This window comes from Heterocephalus glaber, unplaced genomic scaffold, assembly GCF_053883595.1.
Source record: "Heterocephalus glaber isolate CG9 unplaced genomic scaffold, H.glaber_assembly_v1.0 deba00001481, whole genome shotgun sequence".
Classification (NCBI taxonomy): domain Eukaryota; kingdom Metazoa; phylum Chordata; class Mammalia; order Rodentia; family Bathyergidae; genus Heterocephalus; species Heterocephalus glaber.
Window position 1 is genome coordinate 16,818,964 of NW_028258317.1, and position 23,431 is coordinate 16,842,394.

The 23,431-nt window shown below is 48.3% G+C and overlaps 2 protein-coding genes across 3 annotated transcripts; one reads left to right on the forward strand and one right to left on the reverse strand.

The window, feature by feature from the left end:
• Positions 1–612: 612 nt before the first annotated feature.
• On the forward strand, positions 613–2,928 carry Spag8 (sperm associated antigen 8). The gene is given in 8 exon segments (XM_004870123.3): positions 613–818; positions 918–1,611; positions 1,730–1,901; positions 2,077–2,122; positions 2,201–2,315; positions 2,428–2,490; positions 2,599–2,745; positions 2,747–2,928. Coding segments are annotated over 8 exon segments (1,497 nt in total). The 3' UTR covers positions 2,801–2,928.
• A 208-nt stretch (positions 2,929–3,136) lies between these two features.
• Positions 3,137–22,246, reverse strand: Npr2 (natriuretic peptide receptor 2). 2 transcript variants are annotated; one of them, XM_004870120.4, is made up of 22 exons: positions 20,799–22,246; positions 19,781–19,986; positions 13,438–13,551; positions 13,003–13,138; positions 12,483–12,577; positions 12,166–12,298; positions 11,849–11,933; positions 11,262–11,382; positions 11,025–11,099; positions 10,739–10,816; positions 10,409–10,513; positions 10,228–10,299; positions 8,201–8,360; positions 7,880–8,035; positions 7,635–7,803; positions 6,954–7,100; positions 6,426–6,549; positions 6,086–6,154; positions 3,974–4,148; positions 3,805–3,903; positions 3,458–3,549; positions 3,137–3,354 (listed from the first exon to the last, which is right to left on the reverse strand). In XM_004870120.4, the coding sequence occupies exons 1-22, from the start codon at positions 21,463–21,465 to the stop codon at positions 3,289–3,291; spliced, it is 3,144 nt and encodes a 1,047-aa protein (XP_004870177.1). In that variant the 5' UTR covers positions 21,466–22,246; the 3' UTR covers positions 3,137–3,288. The 2 variants fall into 2 exon arrangements, with proteins under 2 accessions (XP_004870177.1, XP_004870178.1); XM_004870121.4 differs by lacking the exon at positions 11,025–11,099.
• Between the last annotated feature and the right edge of the window lie 1,185 nt (positions 22,247–23,431).

Genomic DNA, 23,431 nt, shown 5'->3' on the forward strand with positions numbered 1-23,431 from the left:
CCTTATTGATCTGCCACGTGACAAGTGGTGTGTCTTGGGTCACGATTATACAAAAGTGGCAATAGGAATGAAACTGAAGGAGGAGAAAAAGACTGAAACCCAGGTGTAAGTGAGAGATGCTCCATCCTGGCTCTTACTCGGAAGCCAAATCAGGTCCTACAGGTTATTAGGAGAAGGGTAGTCAATATAAGAGCCTTCAGTTGGATAAGTAATCACACATACACACACAAAAGCTACTACCTATAAGACACTCCACGTCCCCCCCCCCTTTTTGTACTGGGTTTTAAACTCAGGACCTTGCACTTTCAAGATAGGCACGATGCCACTGAACTAAACCCCTCCCCATTTTGTTCTTTAGCTGTTTCGTGTTAAAAACAAAAACCAAACATTTAGATTCCCCATCCCCAACTTTTGAAAGTGAACTAAGCATACTAAGGGGAAGCTACGGTTGCCCGCCCACAAACATATCAAATAAGTTTTTGTGTGATGCTACAGCCCGGTGCTTATCTCTAACACGTCCCCATAGAGTCACCTTAATTGCAAAGAGTCACGCTCTAGCCTGGAGGGTGAGGCCTCAAGCCGGCGGAACCTTAAAACCCCGGCCGAGGCGGAATGGAGTCCGGGCCGGAAAGCGGACTCCCGGGGAGCACCAGGTTTAAGACTTCCGCCCCGCAGACGGCTTGCCTCCACGCCATCTTTTACACACGCCCAGCTTTAGTTCTGCGCAGGCTCCTGGAATTATTACCGTCTCTACGGCAACCTGGTAGCGGGAGACTGAAGATGGAGACCCATGAGTCTACTCAAGGATCGCGGTCGCGGTGAGAGCCGCAGCTCTGGCTGCAGGCGTAAAGGGACAGGAAGGTCAGCGGACTTCCAGCTGCTCTTTTGCCGGCCTTGACGCATTCGTTTTCTTTCAGAGCTTTAGACCTACAGCCCAGCTCCGAAGGACTAACGACTACCTCGGAACCGTTTCCTTCTTCAGATGGTGGTTCTAGGTCTGCCCTGACAGCTGCAACTGCAGCAGCTGCAGCCAGTGCAGGCGCTTCCACCGCCAAAGCAGCTGCATTATGTTCAAAGACCCTAGAGCCCTATTCTGGGTTCACAGAGCCCTCCTCTGACAATCTTGGGACAGCCTGTGCTGAATCCCACCAGACAGCCCCTGGGAGCCATGACTTTGAGCCTGCTTATGTTTCCTGTATTGCTCAGGATCCCATTACTACAAATGACCTTGGCTCAAGCCCTGGCCCTGCTCCTACCTCCAGCTCTGGTCCTGTCCATGGGTTTGCCCCTGGGTCTGGCTTAGGTCCTGGCCATGGTTCTGGTCAAGGGTCCTGTCCTGCCTCTGGAACTGGCCCAGGTTTTGGCCCTGAGGTTAGCCCCAGCACTCCTCAAAGGTTCAGAAATCTCAGGTCAGATCTGCTCCCTGATAATACCTCCTGGAGTCCCCACTGTCACTGGAAGCCTCAGAAACAACCAGCCTGGGAATTTTTGCAAGTCTCAGAACCTGCTACCCGAGGGCTGTGGAAGCCCCAAGAGGTTGAAGGGAAGCCTAAGATTCACTATGGACCATTACCACGGGGCCAGTGCCTTCTCTACAACTGGCAGGAAGAGGTATATGGCTTTCTCCTTTTCTTGAAGGCAGATCCCACTTTCCTAGGGAAGCAAATAGTTTGTGGTAAGGATGAGGGTGGTGAGAAGGAATATTATAATCACTCAACTTGGCCCACAGAGAGCCACCAATCACCTGGATCAAGTCCCATGCTCGAAAGATGGCTCTGAGAGTTTCTTCTTCCGACATGGGCACCAGGGACTGCTGACCATATTACAGTCACCTGTGCTCTCCACCACCACCCAGAAAGACTCATACCAGCCTCCAAGAAACTTCCATCAGCCTCTTCGAGGTATGAAGCGTAAGAGAACAAGCCAGAATGAGTCCATCAAGGAGAGAAAAAAGAGAGGAAGGAGTTTCAGTGGGACTGTGGATTGTTTGATGGATATAAAAAAAAAAATCCCAAGATTTCCCTTCGTTTTCTCAAATCTGCTTCTTAACCAGACCCCCACTCTGCCCTCCCACAGGGAAGCGTGAAGCCATGCTGGAGATGCTCCTATACCACCAGATCTGGTGAGATACTGGGCAAAGGGGAAGGGGCGGGGGAGAAAACTTGGGAGAATGGCCTTGACAGCCCCCAGGACTGCACAGTAAAGAGGTGCAGGCAGAGCAGGAACCTCCAAGGAAGCTCTTTGAAGTCGAGTCAGTAACGCATCATGACTACCAAATGGAGCTGATGGGAGTAGGGCCTCCTGCCCCAACAAAGGTGAGAAGCCATCCCACCCCACTTGTTCAGTTGGGCTGCAGCAGGTGGGCAAGCCCAGAAGTTGTGAATGAGGGCCAAAGTGCAGTAGTTACTCAATATCTCTCTCTAACAGTCTCATGACTACCGTCAGGAGCAGCCTGAAACCTTCTGGATACAAAGGGCACCACAGCTACCAGTATGTGAGGGTAGACTAGGTATTAGAGGTGGGGGAGAAAGCAGGCCAGAGGCTGCACTGTTGTGGCTTGAGAGGGTGAGATCTGTCCTCATCGTGGCACTTCTCCAGGGTGTCAGTTACATCAGGACACTGGACACACCATTCCGGAAGAACTGCAGCTTCTCAACACCAGTGCCCTTGTCTCTGGGACAGCCTTTGCCTTATGAACCTGAGAGTTACCCCCACCAGATGGGTGAAATATCTTCCCTTGCCTGTCAGGGAAGAGGGCAGGGGTATTGATGAGGGAGAATGGCTCCTATCTAAGGGTTGAGGAACAAAGTAGGGTATGGAATTTGGAACCTATTTCTGTTTGTACTAGAGAAGTGGGTGGAGAGGAAGTTAATATTCTCTGTACTTGATGAAAGGGATTTACATAAATGGTTCTCCCTTGTCCCAAGACTACTAATTCATTGATTCTGTGAGTCACTGTGTCCATAACCCATAACCTTTCCTTGAGGTTGCCCTACCCAGACTATGACACCATGACTTGTTGTTGTTGTTGTTTTATACTTGGCCAAAATATTCTGGTTTAGATACAGATATTTACAGAAGGTAGGGAGGAAGAGAACCAAGTAAGAAAAGGACAGGTATATGTACAAAGCTGAGATGCAGAGGGCTTCAATTTCTATATTAATAGGCTATTTGTGCACATTTTCCACCTCAAGAGGCAATGTCTGTTTTTGGTATGTGGAGAGATGGTAGCTACTGTCATCCAGGTACCAGCAGCAAGGGATTGTCTGACTTGGGATGAAGTGGGGTTTACAGGAGTCCAGGAAGTCCCTTCCGCTCTCCTAGGAGCCAGTAAGTTCGCATCTTTCCTTTTCCCTGGAAGCATGGGAGTGAACATAGGTCAAATTCTTTAGTATTAGTCCCTTTATCTCCCTCTTTCACTTCCATCCTCCCCTTCTTCCCCATGGCCTGCCTTCACCTTCATCTCCACATCTCCCCGAAGCTCTAGCTGGAAGCATCCCAGCTCATCCAGCGCATCCTTGGTGGTAGAGGAGACATGGATCTTCAAGGCTAGGGTGGCAAGGGGGAATGGTAGAAAGAAGAGTCAGAGAAAAGGCAATAGAAGAATTGATAGTACTGGAAAGCACCTTACCCAACCAAGAGGCTCCCTGTCTTCCCAACACATTCCCTAGAGTCAAATTGTGCCCAGGGTATAGGGAACTTAGGAACTTGTGGTTTCTTAGATTGAAAGATTTGGAGGAACTCTGAAAAGAAAGGAGCAAAATAGACTGAGGCCGAAGCTGTAGTTGAAGGCTAATGTCTTACCTTGACCGTTAGATTCCATTCGAGAAGCAGTGTTCACTGTGTCTCCAAAAAGACAATAGCGGGGCATCTTCAGGCCAACAACCCCAGCACAGACTGGCCCTAATAAAAGAAACAGGTTGGGAGAGCCCGGGAAAGGTGGAGCCCAGGGCTAGGTGAGAGTCAGCCTTACCAGTGTGGACCCCTATGCGTAGCCTTAGCTGGTCATGAGGTCGGTGGCGGATGCGGAAGGAAGAAACTGCATCTAGTAATGCTAGGGCCATCCGAGCAATTTCTGGTGCATGGCGTTGACCATTTCGGCCCGGGAGGCCAGACACCACCATGTATGCATCCCCAATTGTCTCCACCTGATTGAGAAGAGGATTAAAAAGGTCACCTCTCTCTGTATCAGTGGGAATGAGGAAGGGTACAGGGAAACAAGCTGGACATCACTAGGAGTCATCCTGACAGCCTGGGAGTCCAGAAAACTGACTAGGAAACAATTGCCTTGGTCAGTTGGTCCTGCGAATCTGAGAGAAAGTAGTCAAGGGCATCTTGACCCCAGCACCTGTAAACATTTGCTGAGTGAGTGGACACCCTATCTGCAACAAGGCATGGATAAACAGGCTCTGCTGTCAGGAAACAGGAAGCAAGAAAACACAACCTGAAAAGCACAGAGGCTGCCAAAGAAGTAAAGCAGGCCCAATGAAATGGACCACACAGCCCAGATTGTCAGAGGGTGATAAAGCAGGCACTTGACTTTGGTAATTATACCAAAACTATGTAAGAGAATGTCCTTGTTTTTATGAAATATACAGTTAATTTTGTAGGATATACACAGTAAGTATTTAGGATGAAAGGATTCTACATCTGAAATTTTACTTAAATGGTTTCAAAAATAATTACATAAATAGGTTTCTTCACACACACACCCACCTTCAGTACTGGGGCTTGAATTCAGGACCTTCACACTGAGCTTTAATTTCCAGCCTTTTTTTTTTTTTTTTTTTTTTTTGAGACAAGGTCTCACTAAGTTGCCTAGGCTCGGTTTGAACTTGCAATCCTCCTGCCTTGGCTTCCCAGAGTGCTGGGATTACAGGTATGAGCCACCATATCTAGCTCTTTTTATTTTTTATTTTGATAGTGTCTTGATAAGTTGCCCCAGCTTAGTTTAAACTTTATATCCTCGGCCACCCAAAATACTGAGATTATAGGTGTGTGCCACTGTGCCCACCTATAAATAGGTTTTCTTTGTTGTTTTTTTTTTGAATCGAACTCGGGTCCTTGCGCTTGCAAGGCAGGCGGCAGAACCACTGAGCTAAATCCCTAGCCCCATATAAATAGGTTTCTTAAAGTAAAGAGAGGAAAATAAAAACAATTGAACCTGGGCAAAGGGTTTATAAGATTTCTTTTGTTATAGAAACAGAGATGATAGAGTAAGCCCAAAGGGAAGGGACAGGAATAGATATTTATTATCTGCCAAGTGCCATACACAATATTAGATACTTTCCATATAACCATAGAGCTAATTTTTTTTTGTACTGGAGATTCAACCCAAGGAGCACTGAGCTACATTCCCAGCATCCTTCACCCCACCCTGGCCCTTTTTTCCTTTTTTTGCAGTTCTGGGGATCAAACTCAGAGCCTTTGTACTGAGCTACATCTCCAGACCTTTTTACTTTCTTATTTTGAGACAAGGTCTTGCTTAATCACTAAATTGCCTGGGATGCATTCAAGCTTTTGATCCTCAGCCTCCTGAGTAGCTGAGATTACAGGCTTGAACCACCACATCTGACCACTAATCTGTTGTCTCCATCTTAAAGATAAAACAACTGAGACCCAGAGAGATCCTACTACTTACCCAGAGCCACACAACTACAAAGCCAGTATTCAAATCCAGCTCATTTTTATTCTCAAGGACAATAAAACCATTTCTCTGCCAATGCAGTGACTTCAACAGAAAGCAGTGCAACCTTTATCCATATCTTGGCCGTCACTCCACTAAATCAATATGTGCCTACATCCTATATGATTCTTCTGTGTCTAGAGAAGAGAATGAATAAGCTGTATACCCCCAGGGAGATAAGAAGTAAAGCTTGTGATGGTTCTGATTAGGGAACCCTAAAGATCCACAAGGAAATAGGCCAGAGTATACATTTGTAATGCTGGAGCCACAGCCATCCACAGTGTCCACCATCAGTAGGATGCTGGAGACCCTGGAGGAAAATTAACCATGGAGTGGGGAAGGTGTGTGGGGAGTTTCAGAAAATAGGTTTTAAAGGTAGTAGGGCAACCCAGCTCTCACCTTATAGACGTCAAAGTTGTCAATTATGGCATCAAAGCAGGTATACAGGTCATTAAGAAGTGTCACCACCTAACAGGATGGGAAAGCACAAGCCCTGAAATTCTTGCCCAACTTACTAAGAATTCTCAAATTTTTTTTTTTTTCGGTACCGGGGATCAAACTTGGGTCCTTGTGCTTGCGCAGCAGGCGGCGAAACCACTGAGCTAAATCCCCGGCCCAGAATTCTCAATCCATGAGCCATAGCAATGTATGGGAGCTCTGGAACAAACTAGTCTTCCCTGTTATCAGTGAAGCTCCCAGGTCCCTATCCCACCCTCTACCTCTCACCCACATCTCTCACCTGCATAGGGGTGCTCTCAGCTGACAGTGCTGTGAAGCCAACGATGTCACTGAAGTAGATGGTAACACTATCAAAGGCCTCCGCCTGTACAGTCTCTCCCCGCTTTAACTGCTCTGCCACAGAACTAAGAAGCAAGAGTGCAGTGTGAGCCAAGCTCCAAGATGGTTGTGAGGGGCAGGGAGGAAAGGGGTAGGTGGCTGCAGCAAAGTGGCTGAAAGGTTACGTAGAGCAAGGTAAGATGTACAAGTGGTGGGGGCTTGCAAGGGATCTGCATGTAGGGTCTCAAGCTGGGAATATTTTTGTTAAAGCAAAGGCAAGGTAGAACGGTGTTCTGAGGAGGGATGAGAAGCCAGAAAGAGCACAGCTCATTTGGAGACAGAATGAAAGTGTTTAGTCTATAGTCAGAAGGGCTCACTGTGGCAATACAGAATAAACAAGGGTTCCGAGGGTTGGGAAGTGAGTTTTCAGGAAGCTGATATTCAGAGCTGAATCCAAAGGATAATTTACAAAGAGGATCAAACGTCTCACTGGGGTAGAATTTGATAGAGCAGAGCCTCAGCCTTGCGTTTCTCCTCCAGATAGGCCTGTGTGCGTTCTTCCACCAGCTTCTCCAGGTTATTGGCATACTGTTCCATGCGCAGCAAGAGGTTATCCAATATGCTGGTGCCACCCTCCCTGCATGGAAGCCAGGTTATGGCACCTACTCTAAAATTCCTTTTTTGGGGGGAGACAGGGTCTCTTTGTAATGCAGCCTGGCCTCGAACTCTTGGTGATCCTCCTGCCTCAGCCTCCCAAGTTCTGGGATTATAGGCATCAGCCACCGTGGCCAGCAATCCAAGATTCTTTTTTTTTTTTTTTTTTTAGTTTTTTTATTTTTTGGTACCAGGGATCGAACTCGGGTCCTTGTGTTCTCAGGGCAGGTGGCGGAACCACTGAGCTAAATCCCCAACCCCCCCCCCTTTTTTTTTTATAAATATGCTAGTGACAAATTCTTTTTTATTTTTTGGTACCAGGGATCAAACTTGGGTCCTTGTGCTTGCGCAGCAGGCGGCGAAACCACTTAGCTAAATCCCTGGCCGATCCAAGATTCTTAAGAACCTCAGGACTTCCTATCCAATCCACCCTTTGGCCCCACCAGCCCCACCTTATTCACTAAGTCTGATGAGGTTTCTGTCCCTCAGGAGCCCCTGCCCCCTAGTGCCCTCTCACTTGTTAAAACGGCGAATGAAGCCCTTGATCTGTCCGAAATCTGGCCGCTCAGCTGGGTCCTGGGCCCAACATCGCTCCATCAACAAAACTAGCTCTTCATTCAGTTGGGTCCGGTCAATGGTTGGCCGGAAATATGGTCGCTGACCATTTCGGACCTTCTGGACAATCTCTAAGGGTGATGAAAGGTTTGGATGAAGAACAGGGTCCCCCAGGAAGAAGAGGCTATAGTAGTACTTGACTCTCACCTTTAGGGCTGAGGTCCAGGCCCTCCAAGTAGAAAGGACCACTGCGAAGTGCTATCTCCTGTAGGATGATCCCAAAACTGTACACATCAGCCTTCTGCATTCCTATAGTTGGCAAGGGGTTCCCAAGGAGCAGTTCTGGGGCAGTCCACAGCTTCTCTGAAAAGAAAAACAAGCTGGCCAAGTCCCCAAAATAGTGTACCCCCAAGCCCACCTAGGCTCATCTGCATATTGCTGTTACTCCATCTCTCCCACCCTCTCTCTGTAGAAATGAGCAAGGCCAAAGGAACAACATAAAAAGTGGGTTGTGCGAGCAGGCCTCACTGGCATAGAGGGCATGGCTGTCATCAGGTTCAGCAGTTGATCGGAAGCTGGCCAGGCCATAGTCTGTGATTTTGAGCACAAAACGACTATCCACCACACAGTTGGAGGACTTGAGGCTTCCATGAGACGATATAATGCTGTTGTGGAGAAAGGCCATCCCCTGCAGGATACAGATCAAGTATCTAAATCATATCTGGCTAGATGACTCCCTCCTCTAGTGAGATGGGCACTAGCTAGCTGCCTGAAGATCTTGGGGCCATAACATAAGGTAATTTTGGAAGTCATCCTTTATAGCACAATTTTTACCCAAGGAAGCAGGCCAAATAGAATAACTTCTTTCTGGTACTGCAAGTAGTATATAGGTAGCCAGGCACCAGGGATAGGAAAAATGTTTAAGAGCAGGGATAAGGAGAGCTAAAAGAAAAAGAAAGAGTAGACATCTTCTGAATAGTGAAGAGAAGAGAACAATGAAGGTGAGTTCCAAGAATATTATGCTGTCCTTGGTGGCCTTAGATGTTAGGACGACATGGTAGGGAGGGAGGGACAAGGTAGCTACATGTACCAAGGAAGACTAGGCAGTTATAAAGCCTAATGTATAACCATGCATGCAGGTCACAGTGGAGGAGGAATGTGCTGTAAAAGAGGGGATTTTGGACCAGAGAGGAAACAGAAAATATAGTAAATTAGGAAAACTTGGAAAATGAATAAAAGTACTAGGAGAACTGCCAAGCTGATGCAGAAGCCTGGAACTCCTGGCTCACGGGCCAGAAATGAGAGAAACCTTTGCCTCCAAGGAACTAAAACACAAGTCTTAAGAGGGCAGGGCTGTCCTTCCCAAAAATGAAACCCTGGGAGCCAACCCATGTCAGTGCAAGTGGGATAGAAAAAGGATAGAAGGTTCTGTATGCTAATCAAAGGTATCTCTGCCTAAATGTGTAGCTCTGAACTTGAACAATTCATAACTAGTCTCTGAAGTCTCTGTTTATTCCTGTTGGAATCAGAAAAATCTTTGGGAATCTCCAAATTTGTGAATTTGCTTGCATGGAAACTATGCAAAGGATACATCCTAAAACCATTTTTCCATCAGATCACTGTTCTCTCAAAAGTCATGTTTTTCTTATACTTATCGTCACACTTCTAATTGAACACTACATCAACTTTACCTAATATTTTCTCTCTCTCATTTGATGGCAAACTTTCACACATTTAAAAAAATGTAACTTCATCAAAATTTAGCAGAAAACCAAAGCCAGCTTCAGGGATGGTGCAGAGAGATCCATTAGGCCTGCTCACTGGCTATAAGACTTGCTTCTAAACACCTGTCCAGCCCATGCAAGATTCAAGTTTATGCCTCCACAATTCATGGGCCTCGTGGGTCATTTCAAAATAGTGAAAACCTGGAAGAATAACAAAGATTTGGTGCAATTTTCCTTGGTTTCTCTTAGTTTAAACAGTAAGTGTTCTCATTTAAATTTCAATTTCTGAACAAAAGAATACACATCCCAAATATTGGTCAGAAAGTAAAATGATAAGAGGGAAAGCGAGAGCTTTGGAGACTTCACTTTTCTGTAAGGGATTTTAATATGAGTTCTTGGAAGTAAAAGAGATGCTAGAGACACATGTCCTTGAGGGCAGGAAGACAAAAATCTCCCCCCCCCCTTTATAAACCTCAGAACCTGTGTTTACCAATTATCTATCACCCAACACAAGAATAGGGAGATGGAGAAAACAGGACTTTCAGAGGACTAGAAGGAGAGAAATAACTGAGTGATGGAGGCATTTTAGAGTGGATAAACTCTTCAAGAGTAGGGAACTGGGCATGGTGGTAAACACCTGTAATCCCACACACTGGCAGGCCGAGGTTGGAGGGTCACAAGTTCAAGAGCAGCCTGAGCAACTTAGTGAGAACCTCAAAATAAGTAGAGGCTTGGGATGTAGCTCAGTGGTAAAGCACTTGGCTAGCATGCACAAGGCCATAGGTTCAATCTCCAGCACTAAAAAAAGAAAAGTGAGTAGAGAAGACTCACCTTAACAAGGTCATTAATGAGGGAATAACGAAACATCCAGTCCAAGTTGATGCTGTCATTTTCTAGAATATCCTGGTAAGTGACACAGAGTAGATCGTTGTGTGTCCTAGCCCCACTGGCTATCACTTGGTATAGAGTCAGTGAAACTGGCTCACCCCGCACCCCTACACCTATCCCTCACCTGTAAACTTCCACGTGGACAATACTCAGTGACTATGCAAATGTTGGGAGGGTCTATGCAGGCTCCAATGAAGCGAGTAAGATGGTTGAACTGAACATCTCTCATCTAGCAGTAAAAACAATGGGAAGGAAAATAAAATTGAATGAACTAAAAATTAGATACAGAAATCTACCATTATAAGAAAGGACCTTTCTTTTAGTTGTACCTATTACTTAAAAATTATAAATAACCCTCTTGCCCTCCTTGCCAAAATTTCTATTCCATAGTCTTCCCTTTTCCTCTTCCTCTCCCTCTCTACCCCTCACCCTCAAGCCATGCTCTGTTACATACATGTTTGAGTTCAAACAGAACCTGCCGGGTCAGCTCAATGCGCTTCTTATTCACATGTTTGATGGCGACAACATTTCCCTGATGTTGAGGGTGGAAGAGAAAAAGAAATATGAGTATCGGAAGAAGTTACTGGATTCTAGGAAGTACTGGAGAGCTGTAAGAGGATCCAGGAGCTCAGCTGGGCACAGAGAGGGGCTATGAGAAGCAGAGGTCGGGGGCAGAGATAGCAGATGGGGATGAGACAGGATGAAATGGTGGGGACCAGAACAAGCAGATGACTGTTCACCTTGAAGTGACCGGTGTTGGCAAAGATCTGGTATTTCCCATGGGCTGTCATGAGCGAGCCGTAACTGGATCCCCGCTGGGGCCAAGGGCAACATGGAGGCGGAAGGATGAAAGGAACATTAGATGGTGGTGGTAGTGCAGGGGCTATCATTACAGGCCAATGTGCTGGGAAAGGTCCAGGGTAAGAAAGGACAGGAACTCAGAGGGAGGTGGAGGGACAGCTGAGAGAAGGGCTCACCAGTGACAGTGTGAGGCGACTGCCTGCACCTTTGTGATAACGCTCTGAGTTGCCAAACTGCAGTTCTTCCCAGCGAATGCGCCACAACATGCTAGCCAGCTCCTTCTCCAGCATCAGCTTTCTGTAAGGACTGCACACCTCAGCTGACTGGCAAGCCCAATCCTGCCACCCTCTCATCCAACTATGGAGTTGTGGGATCTACCCTGCAGCTCCTGAAGCTACAACGGATACACCCAGAGACCAGACTAGAAGATGCAGACACATCCTCTGCATGTATGACACATGCCTGTGTGCATTCACAAATGCAGAGGTTGGAGGTTTTTTCTTAAAATGGGAACAACCATGGAAAATGTTTGAACTTAATCCTACTTAATATACCCAGGTTAGAACCAAAAATGGAACAAACACCTAGGCTGAAAAAACAAAGAGAAAGGCTAGAGAGGAAGATGTCTAGTATTAGGTCTAAGAGACAACCACCAAAGGAGGAGGCTTGCTACCTACCCGTTACAGGGACTCCCTCACTTCCACCAGTGGCCATGTGGCCATGATAAGGTAAGGAATAGGTCAATAGTAAACCCAGAACTTACCGGAAAATTAGGAAGCTGGAAACACCAAACATGATGAAGGTGATTCCTGTGCCCAGAGCCACAATTGCCAGAGTGGAAAGTGGAGCTGAAGGGGAGATAGAGACCCTGAGAAAGACTGGGGGGCAAGGGTTGTGAGATGGGGCGGGAAGAGACACAGGTGCAGGGAGCAGACAGATCTCTTGAGGGAAAGAAGCGAGGAGGAAGGGCTGTAGCTGTAGAGATAACAATATGGCTGTGAGCAGGGAGTCAGTGAGGGTCGAGGTGAAGATGGAAAGTAAAGGGAGGAAGGATCGCTCCCAGTCCCTGCACACACCCACTTTTATCACAGGATGGGTCGTCCAAGTCAAAGGCACAGGGGGGATTGTCCAAGGGGGGGACCCCCTTCACCCAGGGGATAGGCCGTCCCGTCCACCAAATCTGCTTCTCAGCTCCTGAGTAGTGGGCTGCGGGCTGTGAGGAAGCAGAACACTGGGCCCCCAGGCCTGCTCCCACCAGCCTCCTCCCCAGGCCACTCACCCAGGACACCGGGAACAGAAGTCCCTGGCCCCTACAACTTTTGATTCTGCTCCCCCTGAACCCCTGAAAGGTGGATTTTGCAGGGCCACATTCTCTTCCCTGCCCCCTCCCCCATCACCTGAAAGTCCCCAGAATCCAAGTCTCCCATGGCCCACAGGACAAAATCAGTCTCCCGGTCATTGTTCTTGTCCATAACAACCAGTCCAGTTACACCTAGGATAGAAAAGAGTGCCCCTCACTTTGAGATCAACCCCAGAACCTTCTCCTATCCCCTCAATCCTTCCAGCTGCCTCAGAGTTGTCCCCTCCCCTGTCCTGGATGTGTGTCCACTTCGGCCATGCTTCTGACCCCTACTGACTCTCCCTGCTGCCCCTAACATGTTGCTTCTGCCTGTTCCACTTCACAGCCTGATACCATCCTTCAGGCCTCCACCTGCCCTCCCCCCACCTTTGGGGGGGGTACTGGTTTATTGAACCCAGAGCCTTTGAAATGAACTATATCCCCAGCCCCCTTTTTATTCTTTTATTTGAGATAGGGTCTCACTAAATTGCCCAGGCTAAGCTCAAACTTTCAGTCTCAGAATCCTAAGATTACAGGCGTGCATCATGGTGCCCAGCTTATCTTCCCCTCTTTATTACCATGGTATCTTCGTCCCTGCATCTTCTCCACAATTCGAAGTCCATCTTCCCGGGTGCCTCCTTCCTGTATTGTCTCATTCAGGACTTCAGCGTAGAGCAGGATCCCATCATAGAAGCAGCCAGCAATGAGGTTCATCTAGGGGTGGCAACTTCATCAGTGCTCTTCAAATGTCCTGCAAGGCCCCTTAGCCCCCTCTCCCAGACATGGACTCTCCTTTTACCTTTTCTCTCTTCTGGTTCATTTTCTTCCCTCTTCTCATTCCTAAAGTACCATCCCTACCTTACTAGTGCCTAGGGCAGAAGGAAATATCCAGGATGGAAGAGGTCAGCCCCAGGGTGGGACTTGCTCCACTGCCAAGATGTGCAGCTGATTTGGGGAGGGGAGCCCTTCCTTGTAGTCTGGCACAACTCTCAAGGAGGAAGAGACCTACTCACCAGGGATGGGGCCAACTCCACACCAAAATCTTCCCGGGCTCTTATCAGCAGACGATTCTGGAAGTCCTGGTACTCAGGATTTGGGGGTTCTCGGTATGTAATCACCAATACAGTCTGTACCAGCAGCACACAGAGAAGAGTGAGTAGAATTCAAGATGACCGTAAGAGGAACAGAGGAGGTGGAGTAGGGAAGCTTGGTAAAATATACAGGATATAAAATATACACAGGGAAGTCTGAAGGCTAAAAGGGCACTAAACTCTGAGGAGAGGGCAGGGAGGAGAGGCTGCACCCCATGAAAGGCACAGAGGGCTGTGAAGGTGAGACTGGGAAGCAATAGATGAAGTCAGCTCCATCCCAAACCCATCATCCTCCTGAACTCCCTACCACCACCAGGCCTCTCACCAGGCTGCCACAGATCTCACAGTGATCCCTCCATGCCATGCTCTTTGGGTACCTGTCATTATCAAGAATGACACTAACCAACACTTCCTATAGGAGGTGTTCATTACTATTAATGTTGTCAGATAAATGTTGACATTTTTCATGTGGGCCACTTGCACCAAGTTCCTCCACACAGTAAATTAAAGTGATTCCAGACCCTGTGACAACTAAAGGAAATGTTTTGAGACAGTGATTTCACCTGTTAAAAGCTGTGAGTTATGCATTTAATATGTGTGGAACACCTAATAAAGAGCATTGTCCTGCATTCTAAGTACCACTGTCACTGGGACGTGTCACTGGGACACACAAGTCACATGCCCAGACACACTGCACAGATAAGCAAATGATAAGTGTGGTCTCAATTATGAACACAAAGCACTGGCACATGAGTTAGCAGGTCTCTGCCCCCACCAAAGGGCCTGGCTGGTTCCCATGAGCCTTGCATGTTTCCCCTTCCTCGGCTGCTGGACCTCAGGCCACATAGTCACTGAGTCCAGCCTCTGCTCAGTCAGAAAACTGACCTTACAACTTCAGGAAAAGACTTCAATATATTATGCAAAACCTGATTTTGTAAAATGATAGGTTAAAATCTAATAATTTCTACTCTTCATTCTTGTAGAAAGTACATGTGGACCACAGAGATACCAGATATATCAGATTGTCTATAGTCTCTTCATTCCAGGTAGGAAACAATGAAATCATTTGCGGGGGGTACCAGGGGTCAAACTCAGGACCTTTTGCTTGCAAGGCAGACACAGCTCCACTGAGCTAAATCCCTGGCCCTCAATTTCTAATATGTACTCATTGTATGAGACTGGAGTTTGCTTCAAAATATAATTACTTTTACTGGAGTATCTGGATGCCTGGTTACACACTTCTAATATTCTACATCCAGGCCAAAAAAAGGGGGTAGGGAGAAGGATAGGGCTGGAAGGGTTCATTCAGTAACACCTGTTCCAAAAATAAGAGAAAAACAGAGCAAGACATTGTTGACAGAGCAGGTAAAAAGCAGCAAAAAAAAAAAAAAAAGAAAGAGAAAAAAAGCCTACCGTAGTGCACCCTACAATCCCAGCACTCTGAGAGGCTGAGGTAGGAGGATCACAAGTTCAAGTACACACTGGGAAATTTAGCAACTTAGGAAGACTCTGTCTCAAAATAAAAAATAAAAAGGGGTGGAGATGTTGCTCAGTGTAAAAGTCTTGGGTTTAATTCTCAGTACCAGAAAGAAGAAAAAAGGCTGGAAATGATCAGGCTTAACCACTTTCCAGTCCAATTATTTAAATACAGATGACAAAAAATTGCATATTTTTTCATTAATTTTTATAAGAATATAACAGGAAATATAAAAACAATTTTATCAAATTTATTCAATACAAAAACCGACTAGTTAAATGACACCTGCCTGAGTGACACTCAGGATAGTCAGTATGTAAACAAACGCGCTGCCTGAGCAAAGCTCGGGGTAAACTGTTAAGCGGTTAACACGATGTATATTTCAATAAAGGCTGGTGATTTTAAACACTAAAATAGAATTCTCTATATTGGTTCCTTATTGAGCAGTAAATTATTGAGAACCTCAAAGAACTTTCATCTGTATTACATCTGTCAATATTTACCACATTAGAGGTTAAAACATAAACTTTGGAAAGGATAAGATTGCACGAGCATGCCTTCCATGGCTGTCAGGGCGTGGCATCATCACGGCGCGCAGCCTCTGGGAAACCCTACAGCTCAGTCAGGGAAGGGTAAGAGCGACAACGGCACAGAACATGTTAGTATTATTTTTAAATAATTTTGACCTCACAGCCCCTCTAAAAGGATTTCATGGGCCCCCAGGATCCGAATACCACGCCTTGCGAGTGGCCATGCTAGACCATTTTGCTGTGGCTACTAACTTCGGTATTGAAACCAAACAAACAAAAAAAATCAATGCCAGTTTCTATACTTGCTCAGGGGTTGGAGAGAAATGAAGGCAGGTAACTGGGTACAATCTCACAGTGGACCCTATACCCCCCCCACACACAAAAAAAACAGGCAAAGTCTGCTGGGCATGGTGGCATACACCTGTAATCCTAGAACTCTGGGACGCTGAGGCAGAGGGATTGAAAATTCAAGCCCAGCCTGGGCAAATTAGTGAGATTCTATCTCAAAATAAAAAATAAAAAGACTAGAAATGAGAGCTGGCTGTGGTCGTGCATGCCTATAATCACAGCACTTATGCTGAGGCAGGAGGACTACCAGGAGTTCAAGGCCAGCCTGGACTACACAGTGAAACCCTGTCTCAAAACACTAAAAGAAATAAATAAATACAAAAAAATAAAAAGCACTGAGAATGTAGCTAAGTGTGAAGGCCTTGTATTCAATCCCAAGTATAACAAAACAAAACAAAACAAAAACAGGCAAATGCTGCCCAAAATGGGTTCAGTGGTGAGTGAAAGCTAGGAATGCACCCAGGAAAGTGTAGGGGTGGGGACACCCTGCCTCTGCCTGTGCCACCCACTCAGAGCTTGCTTTGACAACTGCAGGAGGTGCTGTCAACAACAACCTGAAGAGACTAGGTACAGTTTCCCAGAAGAGAGTCTGCCTTACACAGCCCTGGATGTAGTAGTGCTCAGGTTGTGATGTCCTCCCTGAATTTCTAAACCTGCAGGCCTCAGTCTGGGCCTCTGGATCCTCAGAGCCTGATAATTTGCTTCTTTAGTTCTTCTCTATCAACTTTTCTTCCTTATCTTGGTTCATCACCTTGGTTTATAGCACCTGCCAGCTTTCCTCCAAGCAGGAGCTAATTCCTGGTCCTGTTCCCCCTCTCCCTGACACATACTTTAACTCAATTCAAAACATGTGGGGCAGGGGATTTAGCTCAGTGGTTCTCCTGCCTGCCTCGCAAGCCCAAGGTCCCAAGTTCGATCCCCAGTACCAAAAAAAAAAAAATGTGGCTGGACATAGTGGTACACACCTCCCAGCACTTGGGAGGCTGAGGCAGGAGGATCTCAAGTTTGAGGTCAGTCTGAGTTACATAGTGAGTTCAAAGCCAGCCTGGATTACACAAGGAGACCTTGTTTCCAAAAAGAAATGTATTAAATACCCATTACATGCTAGACACATGCAATACAAAGTTGACCATGATCCCTGCCCTCAAGCAGCTCTGGCTGAGTAGCAGAGGAAAGTCATGTCCACATACTTAATTTCAGAGCTCTTTCCCCCAGTAGTTGGTATCCAGTCTGTGCTGGCACTTTTGCCTTGACCGTACCTTTGCCCTGGAAAGGCTTTGGACATCTGTGCCAAGGCCTCTTTGCATCACCTACCACCTTTCCCAGGCCAGCTGGGCTCTGGGACCTCAGTGGTCCATGTCTCTGAAGGAAGGGCTCTCCGGTCTTTCATCCCGGGCTGGAGCTGACCACCCAGATTCCCTGCCCCACGCCCGCATCAGCACTGCGGAAGAATGAGAGGCTGTCTCAGCACCCACCCCAGCCCAAGTCTTGTTTTCCCCTTAGCATATTCTTGACTGCCCACTTCCCTTCTCTTGTAGGGAACTCTCCCTCTGTTTTCCTGACTGCATAAGGCCTAAAGTGATGGGAGAGATGAGAATTAATTGGTATAATTGATTGTTAACTGACTAGGGCCCTCCTCCCCCTACTCAAAGTGCTAGGGTCCCTTGCATGGCAGGAATTCTCACACAAAAAGTTCTTCTTCTAAAAAAAAAAAAAAGAATTTATCCAAGAAAGTTGTGGAGTTCTCCATCTAGCAGTGTCACAGACCTCCCTGCCATCCTAGCTAAGGTACAGTATGCTCATTGTTATCTTCTCATGCAACTCCATTTTACTGTATTTTCTTTCTTTCTTCCTCCCCTTACCCCATAACACTTATCACAATATGTATGTTTCTATATTTGTATTTATTTGCTGATTTATTGTCTGTCTCTCCTACTAAGTAAACTCCAAAAGGGCAGGAATTGTATCTATTCTCTGCCACACACCAGTACCTAGCACAGTCACTGGGACATAACAGGTGCTTAGTAAATACTAATGGAATGAGACAGTCTTCAAATGAATGAAACACAAGCTGAATAATACTTTCTGTGATAGACAGAGTTAAGCATAAGAGTAGGAAATTCAGCCCAACCTAGGGATTCAGGCTTTGTTTCCCAGAAGGAAAAACAACTGGTCTGAATCTTCAATATGGAAGCATTCTCCAGACACAAAAGGTGAGAAGGTTGTTTCAGGAAAAAAATTATACCATAAACAAAACCTGTCTTGCTAACACCCATGTTCAAGTGTGACAGTCACAGACTCATACTAGGCATGCAAACAGATATGTCATTCACAGATACACTCATCAGTCACAACCAAATATATAATCATAGACACATAAAACCTTACTCACTGGAGAAGAATGGCCACCCAGGTCCAGCCCTTACACATACCTACTTAGAATCAAAGAATCTCAGGGTGAAAAGCACCTTAAGTTCATCCCAAAAGCCACCTCAAATCCTTTTTGGAAAAAAAGGGACATGAATAAATAAATAGGAAATGCTCTTATACATGAATCAATGAAAACTTGGTGAGAGGACCAAGGAAAGATTCATGAGTATAATTTTGCAAGGCAGAGATTGGGGGGTGAGGAGGAAAAAAAGCACTGCAGACAAAAGGAGCAAAGGACACAAAGGCATGAGGGCAGGAGGGTCCCAGGCTGGGGACACTTGAATGAGGTCTAGTGGGCTGGAGTTCTGGGCACAAGGACACTGGGAACTGAGACTGAAATAGTGAGTTGAGAACAGGCTGTAGATTATTTCTTTTCTTTTCTTTTCTTTTTTTTGAGACAGGGTCTCACTATGTAGTTCAGGCTGGCCTTGAACTCTCAGTGCCTCAGCTTCCCCAGTGCTGGGATTGTAGGCACACACCACTACACTCAACTGGATAAGGACATTCTTCAGTGTCCTGATAAACACACAAGGTCTTATTCTGTAGGAAACAACTCACTAAAAGTTTGGAGCTGAGGAGAGAAATGAACAGAGTCATGCCAACCTTCTGTACAAATTCTTTCTTAATTCCTTTGATTCCATTCCCACTATCATCACCCTAGTTCAAGCTGTATCACCTCACTCCTTTCTAACCTATTAGTTGGTCTCACCGCCTGGTCTCTCTTTCTCTTCTAATCCAACCTGAATTCTGTCACTGTATTTATCTTTTTAAAAATGTCAACAACTTCAAGTCCCAGTGACTTAAGGTTTAGTGCTCTCCTTAATCTAATTATACCTTTGCAATTTTATTTCCTATGTTGTAAGTGATCACTCCTTTCTTATCAGTATCTTCCAGGACCTCCAAACTCATTCATCCCTATCTTTTTTTCCTCTTTGGACAGGCAGCCTAGATCCCCTCTCCCACTCTGTGAACATGACATCTTTTGTTAAAGTCACAAGAGTCTCTCTTCCTTTAGTAAGTCCTCCCCTAAACGCAGCCCACATTGACTCTTCCTCCTCTGAACCACACAAGTTTTCAATGTCTGTTTGAGGCACATAATCATACCTTTTCTTGAACTTTATCTTACTGTATCACAGCTCCACCTTGCCTCTCCAGAAAGGATAGAAGCCCTTCAGAGATTCATTTCTTTTCCTGAACTTTTCTCCCCCAGTCTAGCCTACTACTGGTATTTAGGAAAGTCAGTATTCTAGGATCCTTGGCATTGGCCAGTCAGTCTTGGCAGCAGACACACCAAAGTCACAAAGCTGGGGAAGGAAAATTAATGATACTAGACTCTGAAAGTTTTTGTTCATTTTGCTTCTGTAGCTCACAACACCTGGCCTGTTCCTGGGGTCTATATAGGGTCATAGGAGAGAAGGAGAGAGAGAATCTCCAACCACGTGCCTCTTCCCCTCCTCCTTCAGATGGGTTCAAATGATACCTGAAAGGCCTCTCTGAGGGCCTGGGTTTGTTCCTGGGTGCGATTGTCCTGCCAGGGCCGGCCTGTAGAGCGTGTGGGGCCTGCACGGAGACTCTCCCCAAAGACATCCAGGTAAAAGAAGACATAGTCCCCATTGGTCAGGTTCTCCCTCTGGGCCTGAAGCAGGATCTCATGCAGCATCTCCAGAGGGCCGCAGATATACACAACTGGGAGCAGGCACATGACAGAGCACCCTGAGAGAGCATCCCAATCCCCATGCATCCCCCTTTCTGATTGGTCCTCTTAGCAAGTCAGTGCACCAACAATAGGTGGTCAGTAGACCACCAGCAGATGTTCCCCCTCCCACCCCTCAGAGCCCACAGCGTAAGTACCCTGGGGCCATAGCCCATCTGGCAGAAGTCAGAGGCTGACTCGAGACCCCAGAGGAAAACGGCAATCACACAGCTCCCCCTTTCCCCAGAGCCTTGCTTGCTGCTCCTCACCAGCCCTCCTCACACCTACTCTTCCCTGCTTTCCCCCAGCTCAAAAGATACTAGCTGATCTGATCTGCTTTTCTCAGTGTGAGCTTTGTCCACCTTCCCCAACCACATCTGCTGAGCCCTGAACTGGTTTATGGAGTTTTCTCTACTTTTACAGAGCTAAAGGGTCTTGATGCCCCAGTCTGTGGGGTCTCTGCTCACAGACAGGCACACATTTCAGAATGGCTATCAACCATGTCCACTATTCTAGGTACTCACATCACTTCCCCAAACTCAACATTCCCCCAGTACCACATTCTCCAGAGACAATCTTCACCCCTCATGCTCTCCCGTTCCCTGATTCGTCTGCCCATGATGTCCCCAGCACCCTCCCTAACATCTGAGCCTTCTCACAGGTGCTCTGACCACAAACGTTTCTCTATCCCAACTACCACACACAGCTCCTCAGTGCCTATCTCTATCTCCAGCTTCCTAATGCTGAGCTCCACCGACACAGTGACCCTCCTCCCCGACCCTAAAACAGCTGGGGCCACACTCACTGCGCCCGTTGGCCCGGATGAAGTGGGTGGCCTGCTCAGGGCCCCCTGGTTCACGGGCATACACCTGGTGTTGCACACTGAGGTTGCTGCCCTGCAGGGCCTCAAAGACGCCCTCGATGGTGAAGTAGTGAGGCCGGTCATCTGTGCGAGCATCCAGATACAGCAAGGCAGCACGGGCAGTCCAATTGAAGTGCCCATGCAATGTCACTACAAACTCACCCAGCTTGGGAGCAGAGGGACCAGTGCGAACCAGGGTACGATAATGCTCACTCTTAGCAGCAAAACCAGAGGCCACTGCACCGGCAGTCAGCAGGGGAAGACGCCAGTGTGAGGCAAAGCGGGCCACAGAGGCAGCGGGGTACACACAACCCGGGCCCAAAAGAAGGTCAGGGTCATGATACAGCTTGAGGTCCACAGCGCGCAGCGGTGCCAGGTACTCAGAGCAGGCGCCATCTAGTTCGGAGCTGACAAACCGCAGGTCCACGGGCAGTGCCCGGCCCAGCGCTTCCACAGCTAGTGCCACAGCAGGACCTACCCGTGGCCAGGCCCAAGCGTAGCTCAGGTTTCGTTCTGGCAGCACCACTGCCAGCGTCAGGTTCTGCGCCCCTGGAGGATGCACCCCACCTGCCAGGGCTGCCACCAACAGCAGCAGTGATGGCAGTGCCATGGGGATAAAACAGCAGCGCCACCACCCCCAGAACCAGGGGCCACTCTGGCCTACTGGGCAGGCACTAGCACTACCTAGCCTGGAACCTTAGGGAAGAGGGCCAGGAAGAGAAGTGGGGACAAGCTAAATCGGCCGGATTACAGAAAGTGGTGGGACTCGAGGGGAGATGGGAGGAAGCCTCAGGGTGGGAAAGGAGTGGGCCACCAGCCTAGGGCAAGTAACGAGGACTAAGAGGAGGGTGGCAGGAGGCAGGAGAGACCGACGGGGCCTGCGACAGGGATGGGGACAGTGAGGGGTGAAGTGGCCTGATAAAACCAAAGCCGAGGAGAAGGGGATCTGAGCCTGGGATGGGGGGTGGGGGTGGGAGGGGACTGGCACGAAGAACCAGCTCTGGGAGACCTCACAGCTGAAGGGGCTGGGCGGGCAGGGAGCTGCGAAAAACAGGACCAAAGGGCTGAGATAGGAGGGCGCCCGCGCCGCGGAAGGACTGGGACCTGGGCAGGCGGGCAGAGAAGCGAGGCCTGGGCGGGAGGGGAGGGAAAGGTAAGGGGAATCTCCCTGTGAAGGCTTCTCCCGAAGCTCCTGCTCGGACTAACGGGCCCGGGCGCTGGTCCCATCCGGAGCTGTGGCGGCCCCGCCCGTGTCCCCGCTCCTCTCCGCTCCACTCGCTTCTCCTGGGCCCGGCGGCCGCCGCGCTTCCTCCCGCCCCCAGCCTGGGCCCCCGCGCGCGCCGCCTGTCAGGGTCAGGTCGCCTCGGCCCGGCGCGTCTCTGCTCGCTGCGCCGCCGGCGGCGGCCGAGAGTGACTCCCCGGCAGGGCCGCCTGCCCCGCCCCGCCCTCGCCCGGCCCCGCCCTCCGGCGCCTGCTGTCTCCCCCCGCCCCCCACCCGGCGCCCGGGGACCTCCCAGTCCTCCCACCCACCCAGTGAGCGCCCCGGGGCTCCGCACCCGAGCCACGCAGGCCGACGAGGATCCTGGGCCTCCCTCTGCCTCCCTCAAGCCCCTGGTCCACCCTGCCGCTCCCTTTCCATCTCACACACACCAGCGACCCCAGGGCCTGTCTTCAACCCCCTAGCCTACCCTGCTCTTCTTAGGGTCCCCTCTCTTCACTCCCGGAGTCTCTCGGTCGCTCCACTCTCCAGCAAGCAATCAAGAATGCCCAAACATTTGGGGTTCCCACCGGTCCCCTATCTAGGAAACCATACCACCCTCCTAATTGCCAGTGACGTCCGACTCCTTCAGCAAGAAGTCATGCCCGCTCCCTGAAAGGCTGGCCTCTGGGGCACCCAGGGGCTCCCATGTTCCATTCTTCACGAGTCCTTAGGAACCCCATAAGTCTCCTTCCTGGGAACTCAACCCTCCTCTCACTCCCTCCCTGTCTCCGCGGCCCTTTTGTGCCCTCTGCATGTCCTCAGAGATTCAACATGGCCCCACTGGCTTCCACCAGCCATCTGCTCTAGGGCCTTTTCTGTCTTTTGTCTCTCTGTACAGCACCCACTTTCGCCTGATGGAAGCTTGTGGACTAACCCCATAGGTCCAGTAACTGAAGTCCTCTGCACCCCACCTTGGGTTCTAGCCTATTCCTGCGTTTCCAACCTAGAAAGGCCACTGAGGCATCCCGCATCTGGAGTGCTGATCTGATCCTTAGAACAGCTTGTGAGGGATGACATCATGGTTGCAGGGGGACTGATATGGGACCTTGGGGAGTTTTCTCAAACTGTGCTAAAGGACATGCACATAATCCCATTCTCCTCCGTGCTGAAAGGCACTGTTTTTCTCCCCCTTTCAAGCCACTTCTCCAGGAATCAGTGCCAAGAAGCTAAGAGCTCCTGAACAGAGGGAGGGGTGACAGTGTAGGTTTAGGAGGGGCACGGTTTCTCTGAGATGAAGGCGACACCTAGTGGTTGGGGGAGGAAATTAAGGACAATGCCATTTATTCTTAGTGCATAAACTGTAGGATGAATACAA

Excerpts from the sequence above, each read along its gene's own strand:
- Npr2 (XM_004870120.4), bottom strand. The coding sequence starts at position 21,465 with ATGGCACTGCCATCACTGCTGCTGTTGGTGGCAGCCCTGGCAGGTGGG. Across the intron at positions 10,300-10,408 it reads GTCCACGTGGAAGTTTACAG|GATATTCTAGAAAATGACAG; the intron begins GTGAGGGATAGG and ends GTCACTTACCAG. Across the intron at positions 3,355-3,457 it reads GGGGAGATGTGGAGATGAAG|GGAAAAGGAAAGATGCGAAC; the intron begins GTGAAGGCAGGC and ends CCATGCTTCCAG.